At 43.6% G+C, this 13,551-nt stretch overlaps 1 protein-coding gene across 1 annotated transcript; it reads left to right on the top strand.

Annotated features, from left to right (window-relative positions):
• The first annotated feature begins 3,342 nt into the window (after positions 1 to 3,342).
• On the top strand, positions 3,343 to 13,485 carry LOC142014485 (acyl-coenzyme A thioesterase 5-like). The gene is made up of 3 exons (XM_074997100.1): positions 3,343 to 3,976; positions 9,338 to 9,540; positions 9,968 to 13,485. The coding sequence occupies exons 1-3, from the start codon at positions 3,412 to 3,414 to the stop codon at positions 10,541 to 10,543; spliced, it is 1,344 nt and encodes a 447-aa protein (XP_074853201.1). The 5' UTR covers positions 3,343 to 3,411; the 3' UTR covers positions 10,544 to 13,485.
• Positions 13,486 to 13,551: the final 66 nt, after the last annotated feature.

Below are 13,551 nucleotides of genomic sequence, written 5' to 3'. Positions count from 1 at the left end.
GTAAGTCCTGTGGCACCTTATAGACTAACAGATATTTTGGAGCATAAGCTTTGCCTACGAAAGCTTATGCTTCAAAATATGTTAGTCTATAAGGTGCCACAGGACTTCTTGTTTTTGAAGAGACAGACTAAATTGGCTAGCTCTCTAATATTTCATCCCATTAAACAAACTGTCAAATATTACTTATTTCTGAGTAGTTTTCTATAAAAATAACATTTATTTTTATTTATTTTTATATATAAAAATAACACAATTTATAAATATATCTCCATATCTAATTTGTTTGGCATTTCTTTTTCATAAAAATGTTTTTTAAGCTTTAAGGGAGGACTTTTTTTTAAGTATATTGTCTTAACCATCTTTCTTTGGGCTGTTATATTGATGTTTTGTTTTCAGATTGTACTTAATTTTTTATTTTTATACTTAATTATAGGTTTGCTAACCATCCGTCCATCTGAGGGACATTAGCTGTTCATTCAGGTGATTTTTCCATTGTTATTTTTTATTCTTTGTAAAATAAAACATCTAAAAAAGCTTTTAAATCCACTTTTGAGCATTGTTACATGCAGCAATTTCTTGGCATGAGCCCTCCTCCCTGCCCCCAACCAGCATGTATGTGTTCCAGTAATATAGTCCAAGCCCAAAAGTGTTCCACGGACAAAATAGTTTTGGAAATGCTGGTTTAGAGACATGAATTCCTGCTTCCACTCTGTCAGTAATGTTAGTGGCAGTTGTCTCACCTTAAGTTTAGGTTGTCATTTCTTTGATTATAGGTTTGCAAGCTGCATACTCTCCTGCTTCACGGCACAAAAGTGGTACTACCCTTCCTCCCTTAGAGGGTGTGATGTTCTATCCTCTTCTAAGCAGATACTAAGGGAAAGAGAGGGTGAATTAGTGTTGTTTTCCCCCCTCCCCTTTAGTTCAGTAATATAATTCACATCACTAGATCTTAAGCATAGTAAGATCCTGAGTCCTTATGTTGTTTCTAGTAACGTGCACAATTGTTTTAGATGAGTGGTGTCCCGGAGACGTTAGCATATGGCAAGCATGGCTTTCCTAGACTTCTGCAATTAACAGAAGTGGTAAAGAGGGTATGTTCTATGCCACTTTATTGTAGCTATTCTTGCTCCTTTTACAAGCACCAGCCTCATCTTATTTTGTAGCTTGTCCTCTGAATCATGGCACTTTGCCTATGTGTTTTGTTGCTTTGGTTTTTATTTATAACAAAAATAGGTAAAAAAACATGCTTAGAGTTAAGTGGTTACTGTTCTTTAGACATGCATGTCTTGTTCTCATCTTGCTGTCTTCCATAGTGTGGGCTGGTAGTGTCAAGATTGGTAAGGTGAGGGGAAGCTGCAGGAGCCAGGGTAGGGGGCTGTGTGTGTGTGTGTGTGGCGGGCTAGTCGTTTGTGGGGGAGCTGTAGGAATCAGGGCTAGTTATGTGTGTGAGGGCGGGCAGGAGTCAGGACAGGAGGCTGGACATGAGTGGCAGAGGGCAGTGGGATGGGAAAGATGGGCAGAGTATATGGGAGCCCTGGAGCCAGTTATCTACCTTACATGGTGGCACAAGGGAGCTGTGGGCCACTTGCATTGAGTCACTGATGCTGGGAAACTGGCAGCAGTGTGAGGGACTCTGTTGCTTTTTCTTTTTGCTTTCTGCTTTTCAAGTAAACAGAATCTCTGTTCCCCTTTATGATTTGACATAGTTATGAGTAACTGAGGCCTGGTCTGTGCTAAAGAGTTAGGTTGCTTTGTGTTGTTACCTGTGGAGGTATCTTCACTTAAATTTGGCTCCTGCTGATGTAAGTTTGTTTCCAGGGTTTCCCAACCCATGGGTTGGGATTACATTTCAGAAGTGTTGCTGTCTGGGCTGGGCAGCTACATAGGTGGCTATTAAGAAGCCATTTCCATGACCAGCATCTGATAAAGTGAGTCTGTGCTCACAAAAGCTCATGCTCAAAACTTTTCTGTTAGTCTATAAGGTGCCACAGGACCCTTCCTTGCTGTTACAGATCCAGACTAAAATGGCTACCCCTCTGATACTACACACTCCTGAAGTGGTTCTCAACTTCTTAATTGGATTAACAGTTTAGGCAGTTAAGCCAATCAATTACATTAAGAACAATTTCTGCTGTGGGCAGAGAACTGCATACCTGAGGAACAGAACTGAGCTCAGGTGAGGTGGGGGCCTGAGTCTGAGGTTGGGAGGCAAAGCTGATCAGTTCCCTGGCTTTCTGTTTCTGCAAGAGAGGGGGTCCCCCCACAGACCTCAGCAGGGTTCCTGCAGCTGCTAGCCAGGGCTCTGCCCCGGCCAACTTCCAGCTGCAGGGGTCCCTGTGCCTCTCCTAGCTCTCTCCAGCTTGTGAGTGACTTCTAGCCCTTGAGTGTGACTCCTTTAGCCCCTCAATGTGACTCCCCTAGACTCTGATTGTGGGGTTTAAGTAGGGGGAAGCAGTTTTTCCACCACAACTCTAACTTTAGTAAATATAGTATTATTGTTTTATTAATATTTCCCCTTTTCTATTAAATAACTAGTATGACTATAAACAAGAGGGGGCACAATTTTATATTCTTGCCTCAGTTGCAAAATTAGCTAGTTACAGCTCTGCTCTCCCTCCTCTGCCCCTATTTGTGAATTGCCTTGGGTCACCAAGTCTTCCTGAATTCTCAAAATGGGTGCCCCTTTGGAAAATGTTGGGAACCCCTGTATACTTAGTGACACCATTTTTTTCAACCCATGTAGTACCATGCTCACCATTATAATACAATCAACTCACCTGCTTCTGTGGAGGACTCCCACCACCAACACAGAACTGCAGTGTCTCTAAGCCAACCCCACTTTGGTCAAGGAAACCTTACAGCACAGCCATGATCGGTGAGGGTTCTGCTTTGGTAGTGCTTGACTTGTAATGAAACAGGTACCTGGTTCCCCAGCAATTTTTTAACTTCAACGAGGGTCGTGGCAGGCCTAGGGGTACCGGGGCTACCACATGCTCCACGTAGAAAGGACGGGCCTCGGCTCCACCACCAATTCAATACTCCTCCTTAAGCTCCCAGCAGGAGGAGGTGGGTTACTGGGGCGGCGTTTCCACTCTCTCATCCCCCCACCCACTGGGGCAGCTTCTTTCCTCTCTCGCAGCCTGGCAGAGGATTTTCCCGCCCTTGAAGCTTGTATGGATTGTGCCCCGCCCCGTCCTTCCCCTTTTCACTCCTGGCCAATGGACGCGGGTGTTGCTCCCCCCCATACCCCCGCCTCGGGCATGCGGCCGCCGGGGACTGAGCGCTGCCTTGGTGGGACGCTGGCGGCGCTGTGTCTCTGCGAGCGACTGAGGCTGCCTTGGAGGTGTCCTGTCTCGGCTCCGGGCCGCCAGTAGCTGGAACGCGGCGAGCGGGGCAGCCTGTCACGCCGCCATGTGGCGAGTGGCCACGGCCAGGGCCTGGCCCGCCCGCTTGCGGTTTTTCGCGCGGCACCGCCCCCCGTGCCCGCGCTCGGGCAGTCGCGGGGCGGCGGCGATCGTCGCCGTGGAGCCCGCGGCGGGGCTGGCGGACAGGCCGGTGGCGACCAAGGTGCTGGGGCTCGCCCCGGGGCAGCGGGTGACGCTGCGGGGGCTCGTGGTGAACGAGCAGGGCTGCCTCTTCGACTCGTGCGCCCACTACCAGGCGGACAGCGGCGGGGAGGTGGACCTGTGCAGGGACACTTCGCAGGGCGGGGACTACACTGGGGTGGAGCCCATGGGGCTGTTCTGGAGCCTTTCCCCGGCCGGTATGGAGAGACCCTACCAGAGGCTGGTGCCCAAGCAGGTGAAGACCCCCATGAAGGTGGCGGTGTCAGTCCACCAAGGGCACACCCCGCCTGGCGCCATCCCGGGGCCAGTTCTAGCCAAGGCCAATGTGGAGAGATGGTTCACGGCCCCCGGAGTGCGAAGGATTAGGCTGAAAGAGGGCGGCGTGAGAGGCAGCCTGTTCCTCCCCTCGGGTGAGTGAGGGCGACTCGGCCGAATTGTGGGCTGAGGCATTGAACCTCCGGCGGCTTCCCTTTTCCTGCGTGTAAAGTGTGCCGATGGTGATTACTGGCTTCTGTAAAGGGCTTTGACCTCTGACAGAAAAGTACTCGCTGATCCACTAGAGTATGTGTGGGAGAGTGGAAACGTAACAGTATTTCTCCTGGGTCAGTTGAAGTTTATCAGACTGTGCCCTTTCTTTATGTAAATTAAAAAAAAAGGTCTAGAAATTGCGCTGAAGCTTTTTATGATTATTCCAGAAAGTTGATTTAAATAATTGGAAGACACCATACAAGTGAAAAATATATTGTATTTTCAGTGCAACCACAGAGAATTTCTGCTTGCACAAAACAAGGCTGTATAAAATAGTCAGTGTCCTCACCAATATGCTACAGGAGCAGTTGTTTTTTTTTTTATAAATTCACAGCAATAAGATAAATGCTGAAAATGAAAAGGACTAACCATGCTACTGTAAATAATCCTGTGTATCTCAAATGTTGTAAGACAGAGAAGTAAAAGCAAAAGATGACTATTAATACATAAGTTACTAATATTTTTTTCAGTAGCTTAGCTTGCCCCCTGTATCAGGATTCCCCATAACACTGAGATGAAGTGTGATGGAGTTCCCAAAATTTGTAGAAGAGTGATTGAATTAGTGAGAAGTCATGTTTTTTTTTAGCAGGAGATAGTTATGTGCCTAGTTCTTTTATCATGCTAATCAGAGACAAATCTCCCATGGATTCCAGGAATAGAATTGTGCCATATTAGACATCTTCCCTTTATTAAATGCATATAAGTGCATGGGCCATCTAACGACATTATAACAAATACAATCATACCAATGATCTCTTTTACATCAGAATCAAAACTCATGCGTTTTATGCTGTGTAGCAGAGGTTGGGAGCCCTTGGGGGAAAAAAAACAGTCAAGGACCACATAAAAGTGCAAAGCAAAAAAAAAACAAACCCTCATTGATGTGGCCTTTGATTAGGACATTTTACTCCCCTTAGGCTTCAGCATCCCAGGTAGGAGGGTGGTGAAGAGGGAACTGAGATTCAGGGCTTCCCCCAGGCTGCATAAGCCTTTCTGGGGGCCCAGAGTGGGAACAAAAATGGGGTAATTCAGGGCTCAATATGCAGGAGGGGCTCCTGGGGAGCAGGGAGGGTGGGGGAGCAGGCTGGGTGTGAGTTTTGGGGTATGAATGGAAAGGAGGGTGCAGAAGTGAGCTGGGAGTGGGCAGGCTGGGTGGGAAGTAAGGTGCAGAAGTGGACTGGGGGCAGCACTGTGGGGGAATTAGGAGTGGGCTGGAGGTGAGAGGTCTTGGCAGGAAAGAGGACATAGAAACAGGCTAAGGGCGGGGATGGGTGAAAGGAAGGGTGCAGGAATGGGCTGGGGTTGGAGGATCTGGGTGGGAGAAGGTGCAGGAGCAGCAGGGAATCTGAACAGGAGGAGGTGGTGGGTGTGAGCTGCAGGCACTTACCTCCACACACTGCCACCCCTCTGCTAACTGGTGAGGGGAGCCCTGAGTTTGGGGATTCTGATCTGGATCACAGGCCAGGGGTTCCCTGCCCTTGCTACAGAGGAAGTCTTTTGCGGATTGAGACCTAAGTCATTATCACTAGTTAATTTAAAGGCTGATCCAAGGTTCACTGAAGTCAGCAGAAAGACACAGATTGATTTTAATGGACCTTGGAGCCCCGCAACACTCTAAATCAATATTGAAGTCAGGGTATTTTGCTAAGAGCTTTCTTTGCAGGCATTCACAGGATTTCCAACTTAGTTGGAGCCACAAGATCACAACCTATCAAACTAAATTTGTTTCTTTAAACATTCCTGGTTTTGTGATGCTACCACAATACTGGTAGATCTAGACTGGCTGCTTATAGTAAGTTGATGGATCTCCATTAGTCTCAGAGAAATGTTCTGTTACAGGATTTCCACCAGTGAAAAAATGAAACACCTATATTGTTAAAATAAAAATCCAAAATTATAACTGTTCAAAATTAAAATATAAAGACATTTAAATTACATCCTGTAACATAATAGGGGTGCGTCACTTTCTGTATAGGAGCTAGAGCCTATTGGACTTCTGAAATTTTTACTCATACCACTTGTGAGATGACAACATAACATCATAATTTATATCCCAACTGTGCACGTTAAACTCTCTTAAAATGAAAGCTCTATAGGGTCTGTTGATATTTTAGCAATGAAGCTTTGATTCAAACTTCTATAATTTCATTTATAGTCTAAATAGTACCTTTACTTGAATTACATAGTGGTCTCAATCAGTGGAGATAGAATATCTTATTCAAACCTGTGGTTTCTGTACTTAGACCTCCAAGAGTTTCCAAAATTTGTAATAAAAAACTTAATTTTTTAAAAACAACAAGAAGTTCTGCAGCACCTTATCGATGAACAGATATTTTGGAACATAAGCTTATGCTCCAAAATATCTGTTTGTCTGTAAGGTGACACAGGACTTCTTGTTGTTTTTGAAGATACAGATTGACTCGGCTACCCCTCTGATACTTTTAATTATTAGTGCATTAAAATGTTTGTTTTACTAAATCCTCCTCCATCTTCCTTCCCACTTACAATGGGACTATTGTGTTGTATTGTACATGACACACTTTAACTTGTATTAAATTTGACATTAGTACCATTGTGGAATAGGAAAAATCTTGCATTTAACTATTGTTCACTGAAGCAGAGAGGCAAAATGTTTGCCAGCCCTCCTGACAGCTACATTAAAATGTACAGGTTAACCGTTCTATTTTGATTCCTCATCTTCTGCACCTAGATTTAACAAAGAAGTTAGACATACATATTATAAAAGTGTGCTTTGCTTGTAATTTATCCAGGTGTAGACATTGTTAAGGTGTAATTCCTTAAAGCCCCAATTTTGCCCACTGAAATAATTGTGATTTTTTTTTTCCATATTGAAATCAATTTGAGTAAAATCAGGACCTAAGATTCTCAGTTTTCCTGTATTTTCTGCAATCACTATCTGATAAGTTGGTGATTGTTTAACTAAAGAAGATCTACATGATTATTTGCGGTTATCAATAAACTTGGAGACATACGTGTTTTTAGTTGTGTTTCATTCACTTTGGTACGCAACCCAGTCTAATGACGTATACTAAGGCCAAACCAGATTCCTTCTGCAACTTGCAAATCCACGGTCAAGATTTTAATAAATAGGTGCTTGAATTTAGGTTTCTAATTCCATACTTAAATACCTAGATGAGGGGTTGGAGAGAAATTGACTGACATAGCTCCCTATGTAGACACCATTATGGAATAATCACTTTATTCTGGAATAATTAGTATGCATCTGAAGCAGTGTAATTTTGGAATCAAAACACATGTATTCCAGAATAGAGTGTTCACATCCAGAACTATGTTGGAATAGCTATTCTGGTTAATTTCCCTGTATATACAACATCTAAGTGGGTTGACTTTCAAAAGACACTCCCATTAAAGTCACAGTAAAATTGACATTGGAGTCAGAGCTTCATTGGAGCTTCATGCTGAGCAATTGTGAAAGTTACAACGTTTATATGTAGGCCCCAAGAGCCCTGGTTTTGGTACCCATTTACAAAAATCTTGGTCTGTGATTTTGGGCCAAAAGCTATGTAAATTTGCTTTTATCCTGCTGTATTCTTTTGAAGCAGCCTGAAAAACATTTTCTTTTTAGACAGACACAAGACATGTACAACTTATCAATTTTTTTGTTTCTGTTAATAGACTTTTGTGATTACCTCTGGCTTGAACTGTGAGTACCCCAGAGAAGCTGGACGTAATACATGATCTTAAACATGAATTAGACTTCTGTTAGAGGGCTAAGTTTCCTAGCAAGAGGCTACTATAAAATGTGAAGGGTTCAGGGAGAAACTTCTGTAGAGCTCTTTATGGTTTTCTCAACTGATACAATGCTGACATAATACTTCCCTCAAAGGGTTGATAGTAGAAGCAGTTAACTGCTCAGTGATTTCCCTTTCGTTCTGCTGCTTTCATTAATAACTATTGCAGAGAAAAAAATAAGAATTTTTATAGTCATGGGAGTTGGAAATTAAAAAGAAAATTAGCTGATGTAGTCCATCTTTTGCATTGCTGGATTTTTCATTACAATGTATTTTCAATGTTTTGTCTAATTTTAAATGTTTTATGCAACACAGCTTCACTTTTTCAGTCTAACATAAGCAATGAACAAGATTTATTTCCAAAATCCCTTAAAAGCCAAGAGGTTTGTTCTTCCATCTGTGTATTATACGTAACTCATTAATGTTAAGGTGAATTTATGAGAGAATAGATCCATTTCCCTGCCTCAACTGTAGATCATTGCAGCAGTTTGGATTTAAGTGGATCAAACATGCCATCTGATTTCCAGTTAGAAAAATATCAAGATTGCTTGTGCTTCTCACAAACCCAGGGGACAGTATCTCCTGTCCTCTAGGTCAAAGTCAAAACTCCTCACGAATCCACTCTCTGCCATGCTAGGAACATCACTAGAAATTAAGTACTTGACTGTGCAGTACCTGTGACACAGATCCACAAACGTATTCAGGCTTCTAATTTCCATTGACTGCCTAAATCGTGGTTCCCAAACTTTTTGGCATCAAGCCTCCCTTTTGATTTTTGAGAAACCCTCACACCCCCCCACCTTTTTTTTACCATGGTCCAGCCACCCCTGCTGCCTGTGAGCCACCTGCCTGAGTCCCTCCTTTCCCCAAAAGCCAGGCACCACCAGCCCCTCATCTAACCACATCCTCCTCTCAACTCTGACTAACCTTTGCAGGAGGCAGCTAGCTCCACGTGGGCCTTTGCCCGCTGCCTGCTTTTTATAGTGGTTGAACCAGGTTGCCCACATGAAATGGCAGGGGCTGAGAGCCAGAAGCAAGAGCTGGCTTTTTCTTCAGGTGCGGGGAATGACTGGGGGGCTGGGTTGCCTTGCGCCCCCACCCCCTGGAATTTCTTCATGCCCCCCCAGGGGGGCACACTCCCCAGTTTGAAAAACCATGGCCTAAATACTTGAGGATCTGGGTTAATGAGACTGGCTGCAACTATCTGTGGTTTTAGCATGTGATCTGCTTCTTCAACATGAGAAAGCAAAGCCTTTGGAAGACACACTGGGTGCATTTTAAAAAGTACATGTTTGCACTGGTGTTCCATATAGTTGTGATGGGAAATATCATTAGTATTAATATCTTCCAACTGAAAAAGTAATAATAGAGAATTTTTACTGCCTACTGCACTTTGCAGTTCATTCTTCACTTAAGTCCCTCTAATGTCTTAGTCTGATAACAATGTTGTTCTTTTTCTTAATTTGGTAGGGGAAGGTCCATTTCCAGGAGTGGTTGACATGTTTGGTGATGAAGGAGGATTGATTGAGTTCCGATCCAGTCTGCTAGCCACTCATGGCTTTGCTGCTCTCTCCTTGCCCTATTTTGACTTTGAGGATTTGCCAAGGGTCATGAAGGATTTGCATCTTGAATACTTTGAGGAAGCAGCTAGATTTCTACAGCGTCACCCAAAGGTCAGTGTAATGAGATAAATTCATATAGACATATTCTTCTGGATGTGGGGACTGGAGACAAGAGTCATCAACAGTACTGTGTTGGTGACAACATATATAACGGAAGAATAGCACATTAATTTCCTTAGTACTCCAGGAAATGGCAGTTTCACTGGCCAAGTCTTAATGGGTGTACCCTGATGTACAAAAGCCCACAATACTTAATGAGTTGGAACCTTTTGTGTTCTCTGAAACATTATACACAAACAGGAAACAGGATTATGATCCTGATCTGCATTAATAGATTCCATTTGTAATTTTCCAACAGGAACTTAATTTTGTACAATGCTCTTGGAAGAATTCACTCCGAAAATGATTGATGCCATAATCTCATTTAATGCTTCTTTTTTCCTTCACTCCCTTTTTCCCTCTCTTTGTTTATCTGAAGGTGAAAGGCCCAGGGATTGGAGTGATCGGAACAGGGAAAGGGGCAGAACTGGCATTCTCCATGATTACTTTCCTGCCTCAGGTGGTGGCTGCTGTCTGTATCTCTGGCTGTAGCTTCAATACTGTCACTGCCCTTCACTATGGTGAGCTGACTCTGCCTGGGCTGCACTTTGACATGAGTAAGGTCAGCATTTCTGAGGCTGGGGTGTTTGATATTTTTGAAGCCCTGGATGACCCAATGGATCCAGCTAATTCCCACTGCCTCATCCCCATAGAAGAAGCAGAAGGTCATTTTCTTCTGGTGGTTGGAGAAGATGATCGCAATTGGAAGAGCTCTTTATTTGCTAAGATGGCAATTGGGCGCCTGCGCCAACATGGAAAGGACAACTTTAAACTCTTGAGTTATCCAGGAGCAGGGCACCGAATTGATCCACCCTTTTTGCCACTTTGCTCAGCAGCCCTGGACCGTGTCCTAGGGTTCCCCGTTCTGGGTGGTGGGGAGAAAAGGGCACATGCCCATGCACAGGAACACTCCTGGGGGAAGATCCACGAGTTTCTGCGCTTACATTTGGGATGAACATCTCACTAGCTGAAAGCTGCCACTAAATGGCAGGGAGCTGAGATGAGCGACCCAGGGACTAGAGGACTGACTTAAATGCATATCTAGCTTTTCTGTCTCTCAGTCAAATGACTCAGTGACAAATGTGCATGTGTTTAAGGTCATGGAAGGCACTATAACTAGTATTGGGGAGAAATATCACAGTGGAAGAACCATCAGGGTTGATGTAAGTAAGTTTCCTAATGTCAAGATCAGGTTAGACTGGGAAATAATCACCTAAGGAATGTGGTAAAAGTCCCCTTGCTTCTGTCATGTAAAAGAGCCCAGCAGCCTGTCCAGGCCTGCAGAGAACAGAGGTCAGAGACTGGCTTCCATGTCGTGGAATGATGGCAGTCCAAGATGATAAGATTTGGAAACAGCTACACCCTATGCATCGGCCGCATTTACCTTGCTGTTAGGGGAATCCAGGTAGTACAGCTCAGATTCTTCCCTTAGTGGGTGCCCCCATAGAGCGCTCTATTTTAAAGCTGCGACTGTTTGTTCTGCCTGCTTTGAAACCTCTTTGAATTTTATCTGGGATGCATATGTGGAAATGGGTGTCTGACATCTCGATGCTGATTATCATGGTTCATCAAGCATAGCCAATTGCTCCTTACACTGCCAATTGGTGGCAAAGAAAGGTGTCTTTTCAACGCCTGTTAAATGAGAGGGTGGGTGCCAGCAGTGATTTACGAATGGGATCTTCAGGAGGGCCTTTTCTCAATTTGTGGTATCAGAGGCTCTTGGGGTGGCAGGTAATACTTGGTTAGTACCTATTACTGTTCCACTGGATAGCTCAGTTAAATGCATTGACATTTCTATTTCCTTCTTGTATTTGTCTTCTGTTTTAAAAGTAGTAATGATGTTGTTAAATGAGGGATGTGAGGGATTTAGTTCTGGAATTGCCAAGTAATGGACAGTGGCAGCCTGCGGCCATTGGATAGTGAATAGTTGATAGTGACAGCCCCTATTGAGGGGGAGCTGAAGAGGGGTGAATTGAAAGGATGGAGGGAGCCTGGCCAACAGGAAGCAATAGCCATATGTTAAATAGCTGTCAAACAGTGATCAGCTTAAGTATCAAACAAAAATGAAAAATCCTGGGTGTTACTTTCCTCTAGCTGCCTGGGAATGAGGGAGCTACTGTGTCCACAGCTGCTAGGGGATTGGTTCCATACTGATTAATTTTAGTCACGTACCTTCCCTCTTGCCTAGGAGCCCCCACCCACATGGTCTTGATGGATTGGAATTACAGTTTCTTCTTTACTTAGTATTTCAGACCTCATCTAGTCCTTTGAGAAAATGGCAGTGCTGGAAGCCTGGTTCCCAAATGCCATTGCCAGCATAATTCCCTCTCTTGGGTCCCTGTTGTTTGAGCTGCTCAGGAGGAAATGGAGCTTTGGCTTGTGACCTTTACTTTTAGTTGGTGTTATGGAAATTCCCTTCCCTTTCCTGGGTCTGCTGTTGGCATGCTGGTGCTTGATGCTCATTGACTCAGTGTCTTCTAAGCCTCAGTCACATGATGCTCAGTCCACAGATGCTGTCCAACCATACCTCACAACAGACAATTTCACTTTTTCCTACTCCCTCCATCCCACCTACACAACTTGCATGTCACTGTCTAGCAAGCTTGTTATGGCTGAATGGGTCTTGCGGTGGGCTTTGGCGTCTAAACCTTTTCTGAAAATAGATGGCAACAACAGCACAGGCCTGCAGCCAGTTCTGATGTGCAGGGTAGTGCTTCCTGAACTTACTCTTCCCCAAAGCTACTCCAAGTTGTGACCACAGAAGAGGTTGTTCATTGGTCTCCCTTCTCTGCACTTACTAACGATCCTTCTCACATATACCTCCCCCAGTTTGAGCCAGCTGCCTGCTTGTCTTGGGTTGGGGAGTGCTTCCTGGTTTTGTTGCCTAATGAATCTCCATTATACCTTCTTACCTCTGCAGATCCACTGCCGCCCAGGACTCCAAGTTCCTGGGGTAGGTTTCCAAAATCTAGTGCAATCCCAGTTAAACTGGAATAGCTAGAGGTCTAAGCCCAAACTTCTGGTTTCAAGTATAGCTTTTGAATTTACATAGTATTAGATTTCTCTAATTTAAAATTGACATTTTTCCATTAATCATCAAAAAGTGATGTCAACAGTTGTTAAAAAAGTGGCTTTAAATCCCTTACTTTATTCAGAAAGCAAAATCCATTAAAATTTTATTTTAAACTTTTATAAAATGAAAACTTTTCCCATGTATTTACTAGTGAAACATACTGTATAGAAATTTGGCTGTAGCTTAAATTGTTCAGGTTTTTCAAAAGGGGAGAAGGAAAAAAACCTAGAGGCACTTAATATTGCATTTTGGTCATGTAAATACATATTGCACTCAGAAGATATTAATGACCAAAGAACATACACACAGTGATCTGCAGCACATTGTTTATACAATTACATTTTATTAATTTACAAAACTCAAATTCTAAAATGCATCTGACTTACATTGCAGAGAGAACACCACTAAAAATATGCAGTATGTCTTAAAATAGAATGCTTGGTTGTAGCCCTATTTGGAAAAAACTCTAAGAATTTTAGTAGATGTAGTGTAAGAATAAGGAACGCATGATCAAAGTTTTGGGATCCTTAGATCAAGGTAAAATTAATATTGGGGTTGCAGAATTGTTTCAGAATTTCAATCTGCAAGAGTGGTGGCTATGGGTTCAGTCCTTGTAATAGGTTGATAATGCCATAAGTAACCTGTTTAAAAAATAAACTTATCTTGGGAATACTAACACATGAGTGTGACTCTCTTGTGTTATCTAAAACTATCAGAGATTTGTGAAGTGTATGACTATGCAGTTGTTTGTGTTCAGGTATGCTGTGATGAGGAGGAGAGTATCTCTAACCTTCAGACTGGAAAACAGCTCCACCCAAATTCCCCACCTGCATCCTGCTTCTGCCCCATCCCAGACCCTTCACCCCCACTCATTCCTCCCACACCCCAAA

Source organism: Carettochelys insculpta, chromosome 6 (genome assembly GCF_033958435.1).
Source record: "Carettochelys insculpta isolate YL-2023 chromosome 6, ASM3395843v1, whole genome shotgun sequence".
Taxonomy (NCBI): Eukaryota; Metazoa; Chordata; order Testudines; family Carettochelyidae; genus Carettochelys; species Carettochelys insculpta.
Note: the sequence above shows the minus strand (reverse complement) of the source record. Positions and strands in the feature narration are given on the sequence as shown.

What these genes read in the sequence shown, in the direction of transcription:
- LOC142014485 (XM_074997100.1), top strand. Translation starts at nt 3,412, where the DNA reads ATGTGGCGAGTGGCCACGGCCAGGGCCTGGCCCGCCCGCTTGCGGTTT. An exon ending in CAGCCTGTTCCTCCCCTCGG is followed by an intron (nt 3,977 to 9,337) that starts GTGAGTGAGGGC and finishes TTAATTTGGTAG; the next exon opens with GGGAAGGTCCATTTCCAGGA. An exon ending in TTCTACAGCGTCACCCAAAG is followed by an intron (nt 9,541 to 9,967) that starts GTCAGTGTAATG and finishes GTTTATCTGAAG; the next exon opens with GTGAAAGGCCCAGGGATTGG.